This window comes from Somniosus microcephalus, unplaced genomic scaffold, assembly GCF_052327205.1.
Source record: "Somniosus microcephalus isolate GS21.2 unplaced genomic scaffold, FLI_Smic_1.0 unresolved_chr1, whole genome shotgun sequence".
NCBI lineage: Eukaryota > Metazoa > Chordata > Chondrichthyes > Squaliformes > Somniosidae > Somniosus > Somniosus microcephalus.
The window spans coordinates 31,927,330-31,951,100 of record NW_028225179.1 but is presented as its reverse complement, the minus strand read 5'-3'; the positions used below and the strand labels follow the sequence as shown (position 1 = coordinate 31,951,100).

The 23,771-nt window shown below is 53.2% G+C and overlaps 1 protein-coding gene across 1 annotated transcript in view; it reads left to right on the top strand.

The window, feature by feature from the left end:
• Positions 1-23,771, top strand: part of sgf29 (SAGA complex associated factor 29) — a 51,161-nt gene that overhangs the window by 10,949 nt on the left and 16,441 nt on the right. The window contains exons 3-5 of the mRNA XM_085974222.1: positions 13,344-13,416; positions 16,446-16,510; positions 23,096-23,225. Coding sequence (XP_085830348.1) covers positions 13,344-13,416; positions 16,446-16,510; positions 23,096-23,225 — 268 coding nt within the window. The remainder of the gene's footprint in view (positions 1-13,343; positions 13,417-16,445; positions 16,511-23,095; positions 23,226-23,771) is intronic.

Sequence of the window (23,771 nt, the reverse complement as noted above, 5' to 3'; positions counted from 1 at the left end):
TTTCACGATCACCTAATCATTATGGTAATGCATGGTAATGTGTTTTCGGATCGCCTATTGTCAGTATACCCTTTGCACTCCACCCTACATTGTTCCACCAGCAAGGTGTGACATCGTGGGTGCCAGCCATATTAGCATTTTACTTCCTGCTGCCTTCAGTTTCTTGAATTAACATGATCATCTCTCACAATATGCAAGTGACTCAGCGATGTCGACATTGCACCACCATTTTAGGCTAACAGGGTCCTCCAATTTAGGTTGGCAGGGTCCTTGGCCATGCGGAGCGAGTTGTTACCTTATTTTTGCATTCTATATTCTCATTCCCCCCTTTTATCATTCCATGATAACCATCTAAGGTACCCAGTGATTCTGGGCTTCATCCTACTGGTCCATCTCTACTTTATTGAGTCTATTATACTCCTCCTCCATTAATTCCTTCTCGACTTGCTCCTTTAACATCTCACTCGCTTCACCCTCTATATTTAGTAATTCAATTTCTTCTTCTGATGATTTCCTTTTTTAATAGTCCATTACAGAAGTCCCATTTAGTCACGTTCCAGGATCCGAAAGCTTTAAGATTCTTGTCTTTGCACTGGAGAATATCTCTTCGGCACATTTCTTCAGTCGATTGAACGCCCCGCCCGCGAGCAGGATAACGCTCAGAAGCAGTAATAAAGTCCTCATCTTGATTCTTGGTGATCAATCAATGCTACTTATTAACTATTAATCTGGAAAACAAAGTGCTTACACAAGATCAAAAGTTAAAAACTTAAAACTAAAATTTTAAAAATTAAAAATTAAAATCGTATAATAAGTATAATAAAAGTAGGATTTCGGCAGGCCAAAACAATCCAAACACAACACCAGACCTCGTAAAGCTGCAGTCACCTTTATCAAGGCCGAGCACGAGTTCTGTAGTCTCCTATCAATGGCTGATCAATTAAAATAAAATTAATGATTGTTCGTAAAATCTACTATATACTGTACTGAAATCTACTGATTATCTCCCCCCCTTTTGATTGGTTTCTCCAATCAATTTACAGTGGTGGAAGTGCACCCATACGCTTCTTCCCTCGACCTTAGCTGCAGTCGGGGTTGTTAGTAAGACCTGATATGGACCTTCCCACCTTGAATCTAGACTTTTACGAGTCCAGTTCTTAACCATCACATAGCAAAGTGTACACATTCAATAACCCAAAGAGCTAACTCATCAGACATGCAAGTCTGTTCCGCGGGAGTAGTCCAGAGTTTTGATAAAGGGTTATATACACATCCCGATTCTCTCCATAAATGCTTATCACTATCAGGAGCGTCCTCCTGCAACTTAATCACCTCTTGGATGGTTGGCATTAGTTTTTCCGAGGTAGACTGATTCTTGTTGGAATTTTTAGTCTGCCTCATAATTCGGGGCACAATCATTTGGTGACTCCTAGAAGCAATTTTGGCCGCCTCATCAGCGCGGCGGTTTCCCATATCTACCGGGTTTTGGCCAGTGGTATGGGCAGAGCATTTAATCACAGCTATCTGTTTGGGGAGTAAAAGGGCTTGCAGGAGGTCTGAAACTAACTGACGGTGTGAGATCGGACTGCCCGAGGAGGTTAGAAATCCTCTATTTTTCCACAATTGTCCAAAGTCGTGAACTACTCCAAAGGCATATCTAGAGTCTGTATATACATTGATTCGTAATCCTTCTCCCAAAGTACAAGCTCGTATGAGTGCAAACAGTTCGGCTTGCTGGGCAGAAAAAGGGGATTCAAAGGCTGCTGATTCTAAGGTGACACCTTCCTGATTTACAATTGCATAACCAGAAATTCGTTTTCCCATGTCATCAATTGAAGAACTGCCATCCGTATACATGGTAATACCGGGATCCGTAATAGGAGTGTCAAACAAATCAGGTCGGACTGAGGTATCATCCTTAATGAGGTGTAAGCAATCATGGCTTGGTTCATCACTCTCGGAAGGCGGGTTTGCAATGAAACTGGCAGGGTTGATAGTGCTACAGTGTTTAAATGTAAGCCTAGGATTGTTCAGTAAGTATATTTCATACTTATTTTGCCTGGCGGTAGTCAGGTGTTGGGTCTGCAATTGCCCCAGTAACGCAGTGACTGAGTGACAGCTATATACAGTAATATCCTGCTGAAGTGTCATGTTAGCGGCTGACTGTAGACTGTTGTAGACGGCTGTAAGGATCTGGGTGCAATAGGGATGTCCTAAAGCTACCGGATCCATTTTTGATGAATAATAAGCTACCGGTCGATGCTTATCTCCATGCTTCTGGGTCAGGACTGCTGTTGAGCAATCGTTCATTACTGTGCAGTATAACTGGAATGGTCTATCGTACAGGGGTCGTCCCAGGGCTGGTGCTTGGACCAGATCCTGTTTTAATTCCTCAAATGCCTGCTGTGCCTCTAGTTCCAGCTCAAACTCTCCCTCTTTAGCTGTGTAGGGAGTCAGATGTTTGGTTAATACTGCAATATTAGGTATCCACTGTCGACAATAATTAACCATTCCCAGCCACTGTCTGACTTGTTTGGCCGTTTTAGGGGCTGGTGTCTCGCATATTGGCTGTATTCTACTGGTTTCCAGACTGCGGTTCTCTGCTGATAACATAACTCCAAGAAATTTAACTGTCTTCTTAGCCACTAGTACTTTAGCTGGAGATACCACATATCCCAATTCTGAGAGATAGTTCAACAACTGAATAGTGTCCTCTCTGTTACTTAGCTCATCAGGGCTGGCAATGAGAAGGTCATCCACATACTGGATCAGATTAGAGCCACGATTTAATGTCAGTGTCTGTAATTGCTGTTGAAGGCACCGCGAAAACAGGGTGGGTGAATTCACAAAGCCCTGGGGTAATCGAGTCCACGTATACTGCTGGCCATTGTACGTGAAGGCAAAAAGGTATTGGCTAGTAGCGGCCAGTGGCAGGGAGAAAAAGGCATGCTGGAGGTCGACTACCGCAAAAACTTTAGCATCAGCAGGTATCGAGGCCAAGATGTGTGCTGGATTAGGTACCAGTGCATGAAGTGGCTGAACAATTGCATTTATTGTTCGTAAATCCTGCACTAGGCGATACTGGTCAGGCTTACCAGTTTTCGGAACAGCTAGGATGGGTGTATTACAACTGGATTGGCATGTTACCAAAATCCCCTGCTCCAACAATCCCTTAATGAGTCTGTCTATACTCGGAATAGCTTGCTGCTTCTAAGGGTATTGTCGTACCGTTGGCAAGGTCACATTTTCCTTCACTGGGATCTCGATGGGTTGTATGCCGGTTAGACCTACATGCGTTGGGTCTTCGGCCCATACCTGGGGATTCACATACTCCAGTATATCTTTCCCTACATGACGATGCACCACTGTCAGGCTAGGCTCAGGGTTTTGGTAAAATTGGACCATCAGACCTCCGGGTAACTGTTGCGGCTGGTGGCATTCAGGGTTTGCCTGATCGATTGCTCGTTTTACCATGGGCCCCAAATCTTTGGCGTGGAAAGACTGGTTAACTTCCCGCGTGATATGAGGGGCCACTGTCGAAGGCTGCTTCCACAAGTGTAAGGGGACCTGCACAAACTCTGCTTTTCCCTCAGGTCCAGTTACTACAGCCTTGAGGTAGATTGTCCATTCCGTACCTTCCTGATTTTTAAAATACTCCTCAAGGGTCCTATCCTTTCCACTTCGATCATATGCCAGTGTCACATGATAGGAGGATGCATTGAGGTCGAGTGACCACCATTGAGGTGTAGTCGAAACATAACATTGCCTTTTATTTGCCCAATGTCCTATTGCTATTCCTTCATCACCACAATCAAGTTTGAGTTGGAATGCACATAGTAAGTCTCTGGCCATTAAATTGCAGTCCAAGCCGGTAGTTATTACAAATTGGTGGGTTGCAGATTGATTTTTGTAGGTCACCTGAACTGGTTCTGACATAGCATACTTGGTCCTTTGACCTTGGAAGCCTGATAATTCCTGGGTCTTGTTGGATCGGGGAAGTTTAAGGTACGATTGGACAGAGGACATGGCGGCTCCAGTGTCTACTAAAAAGGGGTACCATTGATCCTGGATTTGCAACATTAATAAGGGTTCTTTGGCCGACTGTGAACTGCTGGTCACTAGATTAGCTAGTCAATTCTGTGGGAATGGATTATTCTGGGAGAAATTGGTATATCCTCCCCTGCCTCTAGGTCCTCCTCCGTTTCTTCTCCATCCTCCCCTGCCTCTCCTAGGTGGGTCTCCAGAGGCTAAGGATGGGCAGTCTCTGACCCAATGTCCATCCTTTCCACAGTTATAACACTGCCCTTGTCTTTGACCTTGGTATCCCCGTCCTTGTCCTCTACCCCTTCCTCTACCTCCGTAATTCTGTTGTGGAGTGGCGTAGGGTTGGCCGTATGCAGTAGCATTGAAGCCGTTTGGATGAGGGTAATATCCATAATTCTGAGAGTCTACCCCTCCAGGGTTACAGTATTGAGGTTCCATCTGATACCCTGTCTTGTCTATCGTGTGTGGTTGAATTGGGACTTCCTTCACGACATATTCTGTTTTTACTGTCTTCTGGGGTTGGTTCTCCGAACCTTTACCCTCTTTCAATGATACTTTACGGCTCTAGCCATTTGAGTTGGAGTATTTTCTGCCCAGTTCATATTATTGGTTTTAACGGCTGTCGCCACAGCAGCCGGGAGACAGTTCATCAGAATGGCGCAGAATTGGGGTGAATTGGCTCCTGCTTGGTAATTGGTGTCCCCTGACTGTCCCTGATAAACCTCACAGAATCTTTCCAAAAATTCCTCAGGTCCCTCATCTTTCTTTGGCTTAGTATCTAGGACATTAGATATATTGATAGGTTTTTGGAGTGTAGCATTGAGTGCTGCAAACATGCGTCGCTCCCTATCAGCTGTGAGGGCGTGGGCGGCCTCTAAAGCGGCATGATTAGGGTGAGTCAGGCGTTCCAAAAATCTAGTGTGTTCGGAAGGAGTTAAAACTTGTTGAATCAAAGCCCATAGATCTCGGGAGTCTGCATTGTACACCTGTATCGTGGTTCGAAGAAAGTCCACAAACCTAGCCGGCGCCTTTTTCCTGTCTGGCATACCGGTTAGGATAGCCATTATCTCATTAGGTTTCCAAGGGAAAAATACATCTATGGTGGGGTTGGCTGCGGCAGCCGCTGCATTCGGGTTTGGCATTGTTCTTACCGGCAGATTTCTGGGCGTTCGTTTTGGTTTAGTAAGGCTAATTTCGGGTTCTGAGTCGGAACTGTTTAAGGGTGAAAGGTTGTCTTCAGAATCAGTAAGGTCACTACATGAGTCAGTGTCATCTGCTTTTGCTGGTTTATGTTGTACTGATTGTCTGGGTCTACGTTTCTTCTTCTGCCAATTCAGACTAGGGGTATTCCCCGGTTTCACGTCTTTCTTGGGATTTGTTGGATCTTTCGATCGGGTTCGACAAGCAACAGGGTCTACATAAACATCAGAAGTCGGCGTGATTGGGGAGTGACTTGGGACAGTAAGGGAGGGTGTCGGTGGACTGGTAACGGACGTAATAGGGATCAAGCCAGTCTGATTTGTAAGAGGTTGGTCGGGATAAATGTTATTATATTGGGGTGGCTGAGGAGGTGGCGCGGTAGGAGTTCTAATTGTCCAATTGTTTAAGTCCTCATCTGTTCCGTCTCCCTCGGTCAACCTAAGGCCAACCATTGAACTACGTAGTTCATTTTTATCCTTTTTATCTGGCGCCATTTCAGATTTTGACCTTTTCTCATGTGCACATTCTTTCTTAAGTATTTCAATGGGTTTAGGATTTCCTCCTTCGGTTAACTTTATTCCTAACTTAACAGCATTCTCTTGCCAGCTGGCTAATAGGGAACTGTCTTTAATTTCTTGGCAATACTGTCGCCAGAGTCCAATTAGTTTCTTAGTCTTACTTCCCATATTCTTTTTCCAAATCACTTCTTGAGCTTGTTTAACCGTTTCTAAGCTTTTGGGACCCCCTAGTGGCCATTGTTCGCTGCCTAACTTTTTATTTAAACCCCCTGAGAGTTGTCTCAATTGTTGGGCTTTGTCCGGGTATTGGTCACATAAGGTTTGTAAGGCACTGCCCTCATCACTTGTGGTATCTAGGTAATTACCCATGGTTCTCTTACACTAAGGGTTCTTTTTCAGGATTCGAGTTACTTTTTGCACGTGTCTTATATATTTCACGGATACCGGCACACAAAATGAAACGCAACACTACAATACTTACAATACTTAGACTTAACAAAAACACAGTACAACACTTAGACTTAACAAAAACACAGTGAGTCGTCTATAGTCAAATAGTAATTTTAGCCTCTGTCACCGCCTGGTACAGGTATTCTTAGCCTCTGTCACCACCTGGTACAGGTATTCTTAGCCTAATTATTCAAATCGTAAATTTAGCCTCTGTCACCGCCTGGTACAGGTATTCTTAGCCTCTGTCACCACCTGGTACAGGTATTCTTAGCCTAATTATTCTACTTATACGACCCTTATCTTGCACTCCCCGAGTACAAGTTGCTATAGCTCTAGAGTCCCCGACTCTCTCTTTTTACTTTCTTTCAAGTATTCCTTTTCTCTTTCTTTAAAATCACTTATCTACTTTTTAGTCCAATCGGAGCCTGAGCGGGCCAAGTGAAATACAAGGCCGGCGCTTTACCCGACTTGGATACTTATTTCCTAAATTTACACAGTATTCGCCAGATTGACCCAGATCTCGTCGGGACACCACACAAGAATTAGCGAGTGGCAAAACTTTTATCGGACTTACGGATCAGAGGAAAACCGAAGTGGTAAATTTAAACATACTCACTCCGGGGGCCCATTTCCTCCTCTCACGTCCAAAACTAGTTCGGCTCTTAATTTCGCGAATTCTCGGTGATCGTCCGTTGAGATCCCACTTCTGACACCAAATGTTGAAACGGATTTTTTTGGTCCTCAATCTGGTTCAGTACAAACACTGAGTCGAATACTGGTTTAGTTCAACAGTTGTTTTATTCTGTTGTCCCGGGAGACTTACTCTGATACAGCACCGTTCTGACTCCAGCAGAGTCTCGACAGGTTCCACCAGAGCAAGCAATCTTTCATACAGTGGGTCACATTATTATACTTTACTTTTGAAAAGACATTAACACATCGTACATTCTACACCAATCCCGAGCGAGGCACGTACACAGTTTAAAGTGATGTCCTGGCCTGGCAGTTTGAAATAAAGAAGTCACAGTTCACTGAATGGTTTATAATATAGAAAATATGCAGGTAATGGTTTCACGATCACCTAATCATTATGGTAATGCATGGTAATGTGTTTTCGGATCGCCTATTGTCAGTATACCCTTTGCACTCCACCCTACATTGTTCCACCAGCAAGGTGTGACATCGTGGGTGCCAGCCATATTAGCATTTTACTTCCTGCTGCCTTCAGTTTCTTGAATTAACATGATCATCTCTCACAATATGCAAGTGACTCAGCGATGTCGACATTGCACCACCATTTTAGGCTAACAGGGTCCTCCATTTTAGGTTGGCAGGGTCCTTGGCCATGCGGAGCGAGTTGTTACCTTATTTTTGCATTCTATATTCTCAGGCGTACAGTCGGGGGTGAGGTTAGCAAACAGTGGGGGGGGGTGGGACTCTGAGTGTGGAGAGGTTGCATCTGGTGCGCGGCGGGCAATTTGGAGGCTGCTGGCTGCGGACTGTGAGTGGGGGGAGGGGGCCACCGTACGCCATCGTAACGCTTTTGAGGTGGCACTGGAAATCCAACCCCAGTAGGACGGCAGCGCAGAGGTCGGGCAGGACCAGGAGTTTAAAATTATTGAATACAGTCCCGTCTACTACTAGTGTCACCACGCAGTAGCCGCCAATGTCCGCTGACTGGGACTCGGAGGCCATAGAAATCCGCTGTTGCGCAGGCAGGACTGGGAGAGAGCAACGCCGCACCGTGTCGGGGTGGATGAAGCTCTCTGTGCTCCCGGAGTCAAAAAGGCAGTTTATTGCATAGCCGTTTACCTTAACGTCCATTTTGGACCGAGCTAGTTGGTGCGGTCTCGTTTGGTCCAGCGTAACAGAGGCCAGCGTAGGGGTTGGTGTGTCGCTGCGGGTATCAGATGGGGGGGGGGTGGGTTGGCGGTCTGCTGCGTCCCGGCTGGTGTCCAAGATGGCGGCGTCCATGATTCCCATGTGGCTGGAGTCGTCCAAGATGGCTGCTGCTGCGGTGGTTCGCACATGGCTGGGGAGGCCCAAGATGGCGGCCCACACGCGGCGCTGTTGGGGGCCCAAGATGGCGGCTCGCCCGGCCCACACGCAGCGCTGCTGGCGTTCGGGGTGGCTTTGGCCTTGCAGACGCTGGCGTAGTGTCCCTTTTTCCCGCAGCCCGAGCAGGTCGCATTCTTCGCCGGGCAGCGCGCTCTGGGGTGTTTGGCCTGGCCACAGAAGTAGCATTTCTGGCCTTGGGATACTGCTGTCTGGCTTTGGGACACTGCTGCGGTGGTTGGGCCGTTGTTGGGCTGTGGCTGGGGTGGCACGGTGCTATGGGGCTGTCCTACCGTGTCCCAGGTTGTCGTTCCCCGCGGTGTCCACGGTGCAGAGGAGTAGGCATCCATGCCCCGGGAGGCTGCGTCCAGCGTTAGTGCGATTTCGGAGGCTTTGTCGAGGGTGAGGTCACTCTGCTCCAGCAGTCGCTGTCGGGTGTAGTTGGACCTGTGGCCCGCTACGAAGGCATCCCGGATCAGTTCCTCCGTGTACTTAGCGGGCGTTACCGCCTTACACCCACAGGCCCGGCCAAGCACGGACAGTGCTTGGAGGTATTCCTCAGTCGATTCCCCAGGTTGTTGCTTGCGACTCCCCAGGAGGTGCCCGGCGTACACTTCGTTCACAGGGCGCGTGTACTGGGTCTTGAGGAGCTGGAGGGCGGCTGTGTACGAGGTCGCGTCCCGGATGACTGAGTACACTCGGTGGTTCACCTTGGAGATCAGGACAGACAGTTTGTCCGCATCCGTTACGACCGCAGTGGAGGCAGTCAGGAATGTCTCGAAGCACATGAGCCAACTTGGTGGAAGCGTCCGCTTCCCGACTGTCCAGGTCCAGGCATGCTGGTGTGAGGATCTTCTCCATTTATAAATATTTAGTTAATAAAATTGATGCACCATCAATTACTCTAAAGACTGAGGTTGAGCGAGTAACAACCAGGCTTTTATTAACTAAAGAATGAAGGTCTAGTCTCGAGTGGTCGACCCGTCCAGAATACTAAGGGACTGGGAGGTAGTCACTTATATACTTGGAATAGTGGGAGGAGTCAGCCGAGGCATGTCCAGACCTGTACCTAGTGGAATACACATACAGACACAGACAGGTATAACAGTGGTTTACCACAGTCCTCCAAAACCTTTCCACCATCTACAAGGCACACGTCAGGAGTGTGATGGAATACTCTCCACTTGCCTGGATGAGTTGCAGCTCCAACAACACTCAAGAAACTCGACACCATCCAGGACAAAGCAGCCCCGCTTGATGGGCACCCCGTCCACCACCTTAAACATTCACTCCCTCCACCACCGGCGCACCGTGGCTGCAGTGTGTACCATATCTGAGGAAGGATGTTCTTGCCATGGAGGGAGTGCAGCGAAGATTCACCAGACTGATACCTGGGATGGCAGGAATGACGTATGAGGAGAGATTTAGTCAATTAGGCTTATATTCGCTAGAGTTTAGAAGAATGAGAGGGGATCTCATCGAAACCTATAAAATTCTAACAGGACTAGACAGACTAGAAGCAGGAAGGATGTTCCCGATGGCGGGGGAGTCCAGAACCAGGGGTCACAGTCTAGGGATAAGGGGTAAGCCATTTAGGACTGAGATGAGGAGGAATTTCTTCACCCAGAGAGTGGTGAACCTGTGGAATTCTCTACCACAGAGGGCGGTGGAGGCCAATTCATTAAATATATTCAAGAAGGAGTTAGATATATTTCTTAAGGCTAAAGGGATATGGGGAGAAGGCAGGGACAGGGTACTGAATTTGGATGATCAGCTATGATCTCATTAAATGGCGGAGCAGTCTCGAGGAGCCGAATGGCCTACTCCTGCTCCTATCTTCTATGTTTCTATGTCACTCAGTAACCCCTCTCCCCCAGCGCCCTGTGTTACTGACTGTATCTCTACTGATGTTAATCCAGCTCCCTCACACTGTCACTCAGTAACCCCGCTCCCCCAGCGCCCTGTGTTACTGACTGTATCTCTACTGATGTTAATCCAGCTCCCTCACACTGTCACTCAGTAACCCCTCTCCCCCCAGCGCCCTGTGTTACTGACTGTATCTCTACTGATGTTAATCCAGCTCCCTCACACTGTCACTCAGTAACCCCTCTCCCCCAGCGCCCTGTGTCACTGACTGTGTCTCTACTGATGTTAATCCAGCTCCCTCACACTGTCACTCAGTAACTTCTCTCCCCCAGTGCACTGTGTTGCTGACTGTATCTCTACTGATGTTAATCCAGCTCCCTCACACTGTCACTCAGTAACCCATCTCCCCCAGCGCCCTGTGTTACTGACTGTATCTCTACTGATGTTAATCCAGCTCCCTCACACTGCCACTCAGTAACCCCTCTCCCCCAGTGCCCTGTGTTACTGACTGTATCTCTACTGATGCTAATACAGCTCCCTCATACTGTCACTCAGTAACCCCTCTCCCCCCAGCGCCGTGTGTTACTGACTGTATCTCTACTGATGTTAATCCTGCTCCCTCACACTGTCACTCAGTAACCCCTCTCCCCCAGCGCCCTGTGTTACTGACTGTATCTCTACTGATGTTAATCCAGCTCCCTCACACTGTCACTCAGTAACCCCTCTCCCCCAGCGCCCTGTGTCACTGACTGTATCTCTACTGATGTTAATCCAGCTCCCTCACACTGCCACTCAGTAACCCCTCTCCCCCAGCGCCCTGTGTTACTGACTGTATCTCTACTGATGTTAATCCAGCTCCCTCACACTGTCACTCAGTAACCCCTCTCCCCCAGCGCCCTGTGTCACTGACTGTATCTCTACTGATGTTAATCCAGCTCCCTCACACTGTCACTCAGTAACCCCCCTCCCTCAGCGCCCTGTGTCACTGACTGTATCTCTACTGATGTTAATCCAGCTCCCTCACACTGCCACTCAGTAACCCCTCTCCCCCAGCGCCCTGTGTTACTGACTGTATCTCTACTGATGTTAATCCAGCTCCCTCACACTGTCACTCAGTAACCCCTCTCCCCCAGCGCCCTGTGTCACTGACTGTATCTCTACTGATGTTAATCCAGCTCCCTCACACTGTCACTCAGTAACCCCTCCTCTCCCCAGCGCCCTGTGTTACTGACTGTATCTCTACTGATGTTAATCGAGCTCCCTCACACTGTCACTCAGTAACCCCTCTCCCCCAGTGCCCTGTGTTACTGACTGTATCTCTACTGATGTTAATCCAGCTCCCTCACACTGTCACTCAGTAACCCCTCTCCCCCAGCGCCCTGTGTTACTGACTGTATCTCTACTGATGTTAATCCAGCTCCCTCACACTGTCACTCTAACCCCTCTCCCCAGCGCCCTGTGTTACTGACTGTATCTCTACTGATGTTAATCCAGCTCCCTCACACTGTCACTCAGTAACCCCTCTCCCCCCAGCGCCCTGTGTTACTGACTGTATCTCTACTGATGTTAATCCTGCTCCCTCACACTGTCACTCAGTAACCCCTCTCCCCCAGCGCCCTGTGTTACTGACTGTATCTCTACTGATGTTAATGCAGCTCCCTCACACTGTCACTCAGTAACCCCTCTCCCCCCAGCGCCCTGTGTTACTGACTGTATCTCTACTGATGTTAATCCAGCTCCCTCATACTGTCACTCAGTAACCCCTCCTCTCCCCAGCGCCCTGTGTCACTGACTGTATCTCTACTGTACGGGGGAGCCCAGAACCAGGGGCCACAGTCTAACGATAAGGGGTAAGCCATTCAGGACTGAGATGAGGAGGAATTTCTTCACCCAGAGAGTGGTGAACCTGTGGAATTCTCTACCACAAAAGCCAGTAGAGGCCAATTCATTAAATATATTCAAGAAGGAGTTAGATATATTTCTTAAGGCTAAAGGGATATGGGGAGAAAGCAGGGACAGGGTACTGAATTTGTATGATCAGCCATGATCTCATTGAATGGCGGAGCAGGCTCGAGGGGCCGAATGGCCTACTCCTGCTCCTATCTTCTATGTCTATCGATCCTTGGGGGACACCAGAGGTAACGATGCGGGAGCGGGAAGAGAAGCCGTAGCAGGTGATTCTCTGGCTACGATGAGATAGATAAGAATGGAACCAGGCGAGTGCAGCCCCACCCAGCTGGACGACGGTGGAGAGGCGATGGAGGAGGATGGAGTGGTCAACCGTGTCAAAGGCCGCAGCCAAGTCAAGAAGGACGAGGAGGGATAGTTTACCTTTGTCACAGTCGCAAAGGATGTCATTTGTGACTTTGAGGGGAGCCGTTACATAAGAACATAAGAAATAGGAGCAGGAGTAGGCCAATCGGCCCCTCGAGCCTGCTCCGCCATTCAATAAGATCATGGCTGATCTGATCCTAACCGCCAATCCACTATCACAGAACCATCTCCTGAATCTAACAGAATTAGACACACGAAATAGGAGCAGGATCAGGCTACACGGCCCCTGGGCCCGCTCCGCTACCCACAGGGTCATGACCGATCCGAACCTAGACTCATGTCCAAATTCCTGCCCGCTCCCCGTAACCCTTAATTCCCTTTACTTCTAGGAAACTGTCTATTTCTGTTTTAAATTTATGTAATGATGTAGCTTCTACAGCTTTTTGGGGCAGCATATTCCATGGACCTACCACCCTCTGAGTGAAGTAGTTCCTCCTCATCTCAGTTTTGAAAGAGCAGCCCCTTATTCTAAGACTATGCCCCCTAGTTCTAGTTTCACCCATCATCGGGAACATCCTCCCCGCATCCACCCGATCCAACCCCTTCACAATCTTATATGTTTCAATAAGATTTCGGTACTGTGGCCGGGGCGGAAACCTGATTGGAGAGATTGCCTTGGATCATCCCGATATTTAACGGGAGGATATGGTGTCTCATCCAGGACGGGATGTGGAAACAAGCGATTTGGTGAATCCTAATCCCCCTTGTGTTGGGGCTCGTTCCAACAGCGGTGCGGGTCAGGATACGGAGGGGCGGCGGGAATTTCACCCGGGAGGAGGTTTACGGGGTGGGGTGGAAATTGGGTAGATGGTGGAGGGAGGGAGAGAGAGAGAGAGAATTCCATTGACGCTGCTTATCTCCGTTCTCTGTCTCCAGTATCTCCGTACTATCGCACCAAGCTCAGGGGTCTCTACACCACCGCCAAGGCAGATGCAGAAGCAGAGTGCAAGTAAGTGAGTCCGAGAGGGCGCGGGTACACAGTCGCGTCACGGTAATTCTCCCGCGGGTGCGTGTGTGTGTGGGTCGTACGAAGGCTGCACTAGAATCGTTGATGCCTCAACATTGAAGGACCGTCGAGGGAGATCTCCATTCCTGATGACGCTTCATAGAACCTCCATTTCCACAACCCCTTTCACCATCTCAGGATGTCCCAAAGCCCCTTTCAGCACCTCAGGATGTCCCAAAGCCCCATTCACCACCTCAGGATGTCCCAAAGCCCCTTTCACCATCTCAGGATGTCCCAAAGCCCCTTTCACCATCTCAGGATGTCCCAAAGCCCCTTTCACCATCTCAGGATGTCCCAAAGCCCCATTCACCACCTCAGGATGTCCCAAAGCCCCTTGCACCATCTCAGGATGTCCCAAAGCCCCTTTCACCATCTCAGGACGTCCCAAAGCCCCTTTCACCACCTCAGGATGTCCCAAAGCCCCTTTCACCATCTCAGGACGTCCCAAAGCCCCTTTCACCATCTCAGGACGACCCAAAGCCTCTTTCACCATCTCAGGACGTCCCAAAGCCCCTTTCACCAACTCAGGACGTCCCAAAGCCCCTTTCACCACCTCAGGATGTCCCAAAGCCCCTTTCACCATCTCAGGATGTCCCAAAGCCCCTTTCACCATCTCAGGACGTCCCAAAGCCCCTTTCACCACCTCAGGATGTCCCAAAGCCCCTTTCACCATCTCAGGACGTCCCAAAGCCCCTTTCACCACCTCAGGATGTCCCAAAGCCCCTTTCACCATCTCAGGAGATCCCAAAGCCCCTTTCAGCACCTGAGGATGTCCCAAAGCCCCTTTCACCACCTCAGGAGATCCCAAAGCCCCTTTCACCACCTCGGGACGTCCCAAAGCCCCTTTCAGCACCTCAGGATGTCCCAAAGCCCCATTCACCACCTCAGGATGTCCCAAAGCCCCTTTCACCATCTCAGGATGTCCCAAAGCCCCTTTCACCATCTCAGGATGTCCCAAAGCCCCTTTCACCATCTCAGGATGTCCCAAAGCCCCATTCACCACCTCAGGACGTCCCAAAGCCCCTTGCACCATCTCAGGATGTCCCAAAGCCCCTTTCACCATCTCAGGATGTCCCAAAGCCCCTTTCACCATCTCAGGATGTCCCAAAGCCCCATTCACCACCTCAGGATGTCCCAAAGCCCCTTGCACCATCTCAGGATGTCCCAAAGCCCCTTTCACCATCTCAGGACGTCCCAAAGCCCCTTTCACCACCTCAGGATGTCCCAAAGCCCCTTTCACCATCTCAGGATGTCCCAAAGCCCCATTCACCACCTCAGGACGTCCCAAAGCCCCTTGCACCATCTCAGGATGTCCCAAAGCCCCTTTCACCATCTCAGGACGTCCCAAAGCCCCTTTCACCACCTCAGGATGTCCCAAAGCCCCTTTCACCATCTCAGGACGTCCCAAAGCCCCTTTCACCATCTCAGGACGACCCAAAGCCTCTTTCACCATCTCAGGACGTCCCAAAGCCCCTTTCACCAACTCAGGACGTCCCAAAGCCCCTTTCACCACCTCAGGATGTCCCAAAGCCCCTTTCACCATCTCAGGATGTCCCAAAGCCCCTTTCACCAACTCAGGATGTCCCAAAGCCCCTTTCACCACCTCAGGATGTCCCAAAGCCCCTTTCACCACCTCAGGACGTCCCAAAGCCCCTTTCACCATCTCAGGATGTCCCAAAGCCCCTTTCACCATCTCAGGATGTCCCAAAGCCCCTTTCACCACCTCAGGATGTCCCAAAGCCCCTTTCACCACCTCAGGATGTCCCAAAGCCCCTTTCACCATCTCAGGATGTCCCAAATACACTTTCAATGCGGGCTGGTGCCACCCCCCCCGCCCTGAAGAGTGTCAAAGCCAGTGATGTACTTTTTTGTAAGTGTAGTCACTGTTGTAATGCAGGGAAATGTGGAAGCCATTTTGCGCACAGAAAGCTCCCACAAACAGCAATCAGATCTATTTGGTGGTGCCCCTCCAACAGTGCGGCGCTCCCTCAGTACTGACCCTCTGATAGTGCGGCACTCCCTCAGCACTGCCCCTCCGACAGTGCGGTGCTCCCTCAGTACTGACCCTCCGCGACAGTGCAGCACTCCCTCAGTACTGCCCCTCCGACAGTGCGGCGCTCCCTCAGTACTGCCCCTCCGACAGTGCAGTGCTCCCTCAGTACTGCCCCTCCGACAGTGCGGCGCTCCCTCAGTACTGCCCCTCCGACAGTGCGGCGCTCCCTCAGCACTGCCCCTCCGATTGTGCGGCGCTCCCTCAGTACTGACCCTCCGCGACAGTGCGGCACTCCCTCAGCACTGCCCCTCCGATTGTGCGGCGCTCCCTCAGTACTGCCCCTCTGACAGTGCGGCACTCCCTCAGTACTGCCCCTCCGACAGTGCAGCGCTCCCTCAGTACTCCCCCTCCGACAGTGCGGCGCTCCCTCAGTACTGCCCCTCCGACAGTGCAGTGCTCCCTCAGTACTTAATCTCCGACAGTGCGGCACTCCCTCAGTACTGCCCCTCTGACAGTGCGGCGCTCCCTCAGTACTTAATCTCCGACAATGCGGCGCTCCCTCAGTACTGCCCCTCCGACAGTGCAGCGCTCTCTCAGTACTGCCCCTCTGACAGTGCGGCGCTCCCTCAGTACCGACCCTCCGACAGTGCGGCGCTCCCTCAGTACTGCCCCTCCGACAGTGCGGCACTCCCTCAGCACTGCCCCTCCGATTGTGCGGCGCTCCCTCTGTACTGCCCCCCTGACAGTGCGGCTCTCCCTCAGTACTGGCAACCGGGGAGTGTCGGCCTGGAATAGGGCTTGAGTCTTTGGAGTGTGTGTGTGGGGGGCTCGAAACCACAAGCTTCTTACTCAGGCGAAAGAGAGAGAGAATGATACTGACTGATTCAAAATTATGTATTGTTGAATAATGACACCAACTCTCTCTGTCTCTCTCCCCCTCCTCTGTCTCTCCCCCTCCTCTGTCTCTCCCCCTCCGCAGCATACTACGAAAGGCTTTGGACAAGATCGCGGAGATCAAATCGATGTTGGAGGAACGGCGAATAGGTAGGGCAGTGACACTGGGTATTCGGGAGGGGAAACAGAGGAACAGGAGTAGGCCGTACAGCCCCTTGAGCCTGTTACACAGGAACAGGAGGAGGCCGCTCAGCCCCTCGAGCCTGTTACACAGGAACAGGAGGAGGCCGCTCAGCCCCTTGAGCCTGTTGCACAGGAACAGGAGGAGGCCATTCAGCCCCTCGATCCTGTTGCACAATATTGGCCAGGACACTGGGGAGAATTCCCCTGCTCCTCTTCGAAATAGTGGCCATGGGATCTTTTACGTCCACCTGAGAGGGCAGACGGGGCCTCGGTTTGATGTTGCGTCTGAAAGACAGCACCTCCGACAGTGCAGCGCTCCCTCAGTACTGCCCCTCCGACAGTGCGGCGCTCCCTGAGTACCGCCCCTCCGACAGTGCGGCGCTCCCTCAGTACCGCCCCTCTGACAGTGCGGCGCTCCCTCAGTACTGCCCCCCCCGACAGTGCAGCGCTCCCTCAGTACTGCCCCTCCGACAGTGCGGCGCTCCCTCAGTACCGCCCCTCCGACAGTGCGGCGCTCCCTCAGTACCGTGATGCGCTATCAATTACTCATAAAAGACTGAGAGTTAGAAGAGTAACTAAAGGCTTTTATTAACAACAGAATGGAGGTCTGCCTCGCGTGGTCGACCGGTCCAGGATACAAAGGGCTGGGGAGCAGTCACCTTTATACTAGGACCTGTGGGAGGAGTCAGCCGAGGCATGTCCAGGCATGTACACAGTGGAATACAAACAGGACAAACAGGAATACAAACAGTGGTTTACCACATTCACCCCTTGTTTAAAATTGAGTCCGGCGGGGTGAAGTGTATTAAAAGTTAGTGTATTGGAGTCTCTCCGGAGGTCTTGTCTGCCGCTGTGATCGGCGTGGCGACGGCAGGGGTAGTGAAGTTTCCGGCGTCGAGTCCAGCGTAGGCTGTGGCACAGGCGTGTCGTCCTCGTAGATGTCGAGCGGGTCGCGGGGCCCAGGCCTGCCGTCTGCTGGGGCTGGATATCGGATCGTGGGGGGGGGTGGTAGTGGGTAGTGGGTTACTGCGGCCCCCGAGGGTGCAAGGTCTCTTATGGAGACTGTGTCCTCCCGCCCGTCCGGGTATGCGATGTAAGCATACTGGGGGTTGGCGTGGAGGAGGTCGACCCTCTCGACCAGGGGGTCCGTTTTATGGGTCCTCACGTGTCTTCTCAGTCGGACCGGCCCTGGGGACGTCAGCCATGGCGGTAGCGATGTCCCCGATGTGGACTTCCTTGGGAAGACAAACATTTTCTCATGAGGGGTGGCATTAGTGGCAGTGCAGAGCAGTGACCGAATAGAGTGGAGCGCATCGGGGAGCACCTCCTGCCAGCGGGAGGTTGGAAGGCCCCTAGACTTTAAGGCTAGCAGGACGGCCTTCCAGACTGTCGCATTTTCTCTTTCCACCTGTCCGTTCCCCCGGGGGTTGTAACTGGTGGTCCTGCTTGTGGCAATACCCCTAGTTAGCAGGTACTGACGGAGTTCGTCGCTCATAAACGATGAGCCCCGGTCGCTATGGATATAGCTGGGGAAACCGAACAGGGTGAAGAGGTTGTTCAGACACTTAATGACCGTGGCACTGGTCATGTCCGGGCAGGGGATGGCGAACGGGAAACGGGAGTACTCATCAATAATATTGAGGAAGTACACATTGCGGTCGGAGGAGGGGAAAGGCCCTTTAAAATCGGCGCTCGAAGGGGCGAGTGGCTTTTATCAGGTGGGCCCTGTCTGGTCTATAAAAGTGCGGTTTGCACTCAGCGCAGACTTGGCAGTTCCTGGCCATGGTCCTGACCTCCTCAATAGAGTAAGGCAGGTTGCGGGCCTTGATGAGGTGGAAGAACCTGGTGACCCCCGGGTGGCAGAGGTCATTGTGGAGGGCCCGCAGTCTATCGATCTGCGCGCTGGCGCATCCGGGGGTTCATTTAGCTTCCCGGGCCGGTACAAGATCTCGTAATTGTAGGTGGAAAGTTCGATTCTCCACCTCAAGATCTTGTCATTTTTGATTTTGCCCCTCTGCTTGTTGTTAAACATAAAAGCAACTGAACGCTGGTCAGTGAGCAGGGTAAATCGTTTTCCGGCCAGGTAGTGCCTCCAATGACGCACAGCCTCCACAATCGCCTGGGCCTCCTTCTCAACAGCGGAGTGTCTGGTCTCCGGGCCCTGGAGGGTTCGTGAAAAGAAGGCCACGGGTCTCCCCGCCTGATTGAGGGTAGCGGCCAGGGCAAAGTCGGACGCGTCGCTTTCCACCTGGAAGGGGATGGATTCGTCCACTGCGTGCATGGTGGCTTTGGCAATGTCCTCCTTGATACGGTGGAAGGCTAAGCGGGCCTCTGCCGTCAAGGGAAAAGAGGTGGACTTGATCAGCGGACGGGCCTTGTCCGCATAGTAGGGGACCCACTGGGCGTAATAGGAGAAAAACCCTAGGCACCTCTTCAGGGCCTTGAGGCAGTGGGGCAGTGGAAGTTCCATAAGGGGACGCATCCGGTCGGGGTCGGGGCCGATGACTCCGTGTTCCACAACACAGCCAAGGATGGCGAGGCGGTTTGTGCGGAATATGCACTTCTCCTTGTTATATGTCAGGTTTAGGAGTTGGGCGGTGCGGAGGAATTTTTCGAGGTTTGCGTCATGGTCCTGCAAGTCACGGCCGCAGATGGTCACATTGTCCAGATATGGGAAAGTGGCCTGCAACGCATTTTGATCTACCATCCGGTCCATCTCCCTTTGGAAGACGGAGACCCCGTTGGTGACGCCAAAGGGAACCCTAAGGAAGTGATAGAGGCGGCCGTTTGCCTCAAAGGCAGTGTACTGGCGGTCCTCAGGGCGGATGGGGAGCTGGTGGTACGCTGATTTCAGGTCAATGGTCGAGAAGACGCGGTACTGCGCGATCTGGTTGACCATATCAGCTATACGGGGGAGTGGGTAGGCGTCCAGCAGGGTGTAGCGATTTATTGTCTGGCTGTAGTCGATGACCAGGCGCTGCTTCTCGCCGGTCTTAACGACCACAACCTGGGCTCGCCAGGGGCTGGTGCTGCCCTCAATAATCCCTTCTTTCAGGAGCCGCTCCACTTCGGTTTTAATGAAAACCCTGTCCCCGGCACTGTATCGCCTGCTCTTTGTGGCAATGGGCTTACAGTCGGGGGTGAGGTTAGCAAACAGTGGTGGGGGGTGACTCTGAGTGTGGAGAGGTTGCACCTGGTGCGCGGCGGGCAATTTGGAAGCTGCTGGCTGCGGACTGTGAGTGGGGGTAGGGGTCCACCGTACGCCATCGTAACACTTTTAAGGTGGCACTGAAAATCTAACCCCAGCAGGACGGCAGCGCAGAGGTCAGGCAGGACCAGAAGTTTAAAATGATCGTACACGGTCCCGTCTACTACGAGTGTCACTACGCAGTAGCCGCCGATGTCCGCCGACTGGGACTCGGAGGCCATAGAAATCCGCTGTTGCGCAGGCAGGACTGGGAGAGAGCAACGCCGCACCGTGTCGGGGTGGATGAAGCTCTCCGTGCTCCCAGAGTCAAAAAGGCAGATTGTATCGTGACCATTTACCTTAATGTCCATTGTGGAACTGGCCAGTTGGTGCGGTCTCGCTTGGTCCAGTGTAACGGATGCCAGCGTAGGGGTCGGTGTGTCGCTGCGGGTATCAGATGAGGCGGTGTCGGGGGCCTGCTGCGTCCCGGCTGTCGTCCAAGATGGCGGCGTCCATGATCCCCATGTGGCTGGAGGCGTCCAAAATGGCCGCTGTACCGGTGATTCGCACATGGCCGGGGAGGTCCAAGATGGCGGCCCGCATGGCCCACACGCGGCGCTGCTAGGGTTCGGGGTGGCTTTGGCCCTGCAGACGCTAGCGTAGTGTCCCTTCTTCCCGCAGCCCGAGCAGATCGTGTTTTTCGCCGGGCAGCGCGCTCTGGGGTGTTTTGCCTGGCCACAGAAGTAGCATTTCTGGCCTTGGGGCACTGCTGTCTGGCCTTGGGACACTGCTGCGGTAGTTGGGGTGTGGCTGGGGTGGCACGGCGCTATGAGGCGGTCCTACCATGTCCCAGGCTGTCGTTCCCCGCGGCGTCCACGGTGCAGAGGAGTAGGCATCCATGCCCTGGTAGGCTGCATCCAACGATAGTGCGAGTTCAGAGGCCTTGTTGAGGTCGAGGTCACTCTGCTCCAACAATCGCTGTCGGGTGTAATTGGATCTGTGGCCCGCTACAAAAGCGTCCCGGATAAGTTCCTCTGTGTACACGGCGGCCTTTACATCCTTACAACCACAGGCCCGGCCAAGCACAGACAGTGCCTGAAGGTATTCCACGGTCGATTCCCCAGGTTGTTGTTTACGACTCCCCAGGAGGTGCCTGGCGTACACTTCGTTCACTGGGCGCGTGTACTGGTCCTTGAGGAGCTTGATAGCATCCTCGTACGAGGTCGCGTCTTGGATGACCGAGTACACTCGGTGGTTCACTTTGGAGGTCAGGACATCCAGTTTGTCCTCGTCCGATTTGATTGCTGCGGAGGCGGTCAGGAATTTTTCGAAACACTTAAGCCAGTGAGTAAACTTGGTGGATGAGTCCGCCTCCCGATGATCTAAGTCCAGGCATGCTGGTGTGAGGATCTTCTCCATTATAAAAATGTTGTTAATAAAATTGATGCGTTATCAATTACTCATAAAAGACTGAGAGTTAGAAGAGTAACTAAAGGCTTTTATTAACAACAGAATGGAGGTCTGCCTCGCGTGGTCGACCGGTCCAGGATACAAAGGGCTGGGGAGCAGTCACCTTTATACTAGGACTTGTGGGATGAGTCAGCCGAGGCATGTCCAGGCATGTACACAGTGGAATACAAACAGGAATACAAACAGTGGTTTACCACATACCGCCGCTCCGACAGTTCGGCGCTCCCTCAGTACCGCCCCTCCGACAGTGCGGCGCTCCCTCAGTACCGCCCCTCCGACAGTGCGGCGCTCCCTCAGTACCGCCCCTCCGACAGTGCGGCGCTCCCTCAGTACCGCCCCTCCGACAGTGCGGCGCTCCCTCAGTACCGCCCCTCCGACAGTGCGGCGCTCCCTCAGTACCGCCCCTCCGACAGTGCGGCGCTCCCTCAGTACCGCCCCTCCGACAGTGCGGCGCTCCCTCAGTACCGCCCCTCCGACAGTGCGGCGCTCCCTCAGTACCGCCCCTCCGACAGTGCGGCGCTCCCTCAGTACCGCCCCTCCGACAGTGCGGCGCTCCCTCAGTACCGCCCCTCCGACAGTGCGGCGCTCCCTCAGTACCGCCCCCTCCGACAGTGCGGCGCTCCCTCAGTACCGCCCTTCCGACAGTGCGGCGCTCCCTCAGTACCGCCCCTCCGACAGTGCGGCGCTCCCTCAGTACCGCCCCTCCGACAGTGCGGCGCTCCCTCAGTACCGCCCCTCCGACAGTGCGGCGCTCCCTCAGTACCGCCCCTCCGACAGTGCGGCGCTCCCTCAGTACCGCCCCTCCGACAGTGCGGCGCTCCCTCAGTACCGCCCCTCCGACAGTGCGGCGCTCCCTCAGTACCGCCCCTCCGACAGTGCGGCGCTCCCTCAGTACCGCCCCTCCGACAGTGCGGCGCTCCCTCAGTACCGCCCCTCCGACAGTGCGGCGCTCCCTCAGTACCGCCCCTCCGACAGTGCGGCGCTCCCTCAGTACCGCCCCTCCGACAGTGCGGCGCTCCCTCAGTACCGCCCCTCCGACAGTGCGGCGCTCCCTCAGTACCGCCCCCTCCGACAGTGCGGCGCTCCCTCAGTACCGCCCTTCCGACAGTGCGGCGCTCCCTCAGTACCGCCCCTCCGACAGTGCGGCGCTCCCTCAGTACCGCCCCTCCGACAGTGCGGCGCTCCCTCAGTACCGCCCCTCCGACAGTGCGGCGCTCCCTCAGTACCGCCCCTCCGACAGTGCGGCGCTCCCTCAGTACCGCCCCTCCGACAGTGCGGCGCTCCCTCAGTACCGCCCCTCCGACAGTGCGGCGCTCCCTCAGTACCGCCCCTCCGACAGTGCGGCGCTCCCTCAGTACCGCCCCTCCGACAGTGCGGCGCTCCCTCAGTACCGCCCCTCCGACAGTGCGGCGCTCCCTCAGTACCGCCCCTCCGACAGTGCGGCGCTCCCTCAGTACCGCCCCCTCCGACAGTGCGGCGCTCCCTCAGTACCGCCCTTCCGACAGTGCGGCGCTCCCTCAGTACCGCCCCTCCGACAGTGCGGCGCTCCCTCAGTACCGCCCCTCCGACAGTGCGGCGCTCCCTCAGTACCGCCCCTCCGACAGTGCGGCGCTCCCTCAGTACCGCCCCTCCGACAGTGCGGCGCTCCCTCAGTACCGCCCCCCCGACAGTGCGGCGCTCCCTCAGTACCGGCAACCGGGGAGTGTCGGTCTGGATTATGGGGGCTCGAATCTCTGGAGCGTGTGTGTGTGTGGCTTGAACCCACGATCTTCTGACTCTGAGGCGAAAGGGAGAGCCCCATAATCCGGGGATGGGGGAGGGAGGGAGGAGGTGGGGAAATGTGGTTGGATTCTAAGGAGATTTCCTAATTCCTGTTTTGACCTCCCTCGATCCAGCTGCCCGGAATGCCGGCCTGTACAATGACTCCGAGCCTCCGCGGAAAACTATGCGACGCGGGGTGCTGATGACGCTTCTTCAGCAATCTGCCATGACTTTGCCGCTGTGGATAGGTAAACCCGGAGAGAAGTAAGTCTGGGCTGGAGGGGCGGGGGGGGTAATCTTGGCTCACGTCCCAACTGCACCAGGACTCCCTGCACACACAGCAGGAAAGACCCAGGCTCCGTCCCCGGCCTAGTGCGGAGTGAGGTGATCTCACCCGGTGCGGGACTGAGCCCCTCACAGACACATACTCTTGCCCACCTCACCCCCATTATTCAGGGTCAGTCTCTGATCCGTTCCCATCTCACGCCCATTATTCAGGGTCAGTCTCTGATCTGTTCCCATCTCATGCCCGTTATTCAAGGTCAGTCTCTGATCCGTTCCCATCTCACGCCCGTTATTCAGAGTCAGTCTCTGATCCGTTTTACGTCTCTCCCGTTATTCAGGGTCAGTCTCTGATCCATTCCCATCTCACACCCATTATTCAGGGTCAGTCTCTGGTCCATTCGAATCTCACACCGGTTACTCAATCCTCCACCCCCCGACACACCCGGTGTTGCACTGAGGAACTCGCACACCCGGGAGGACCAATAATCCAGAGATTGAGAGTTCAAACCCCACCAGGGCATTTTG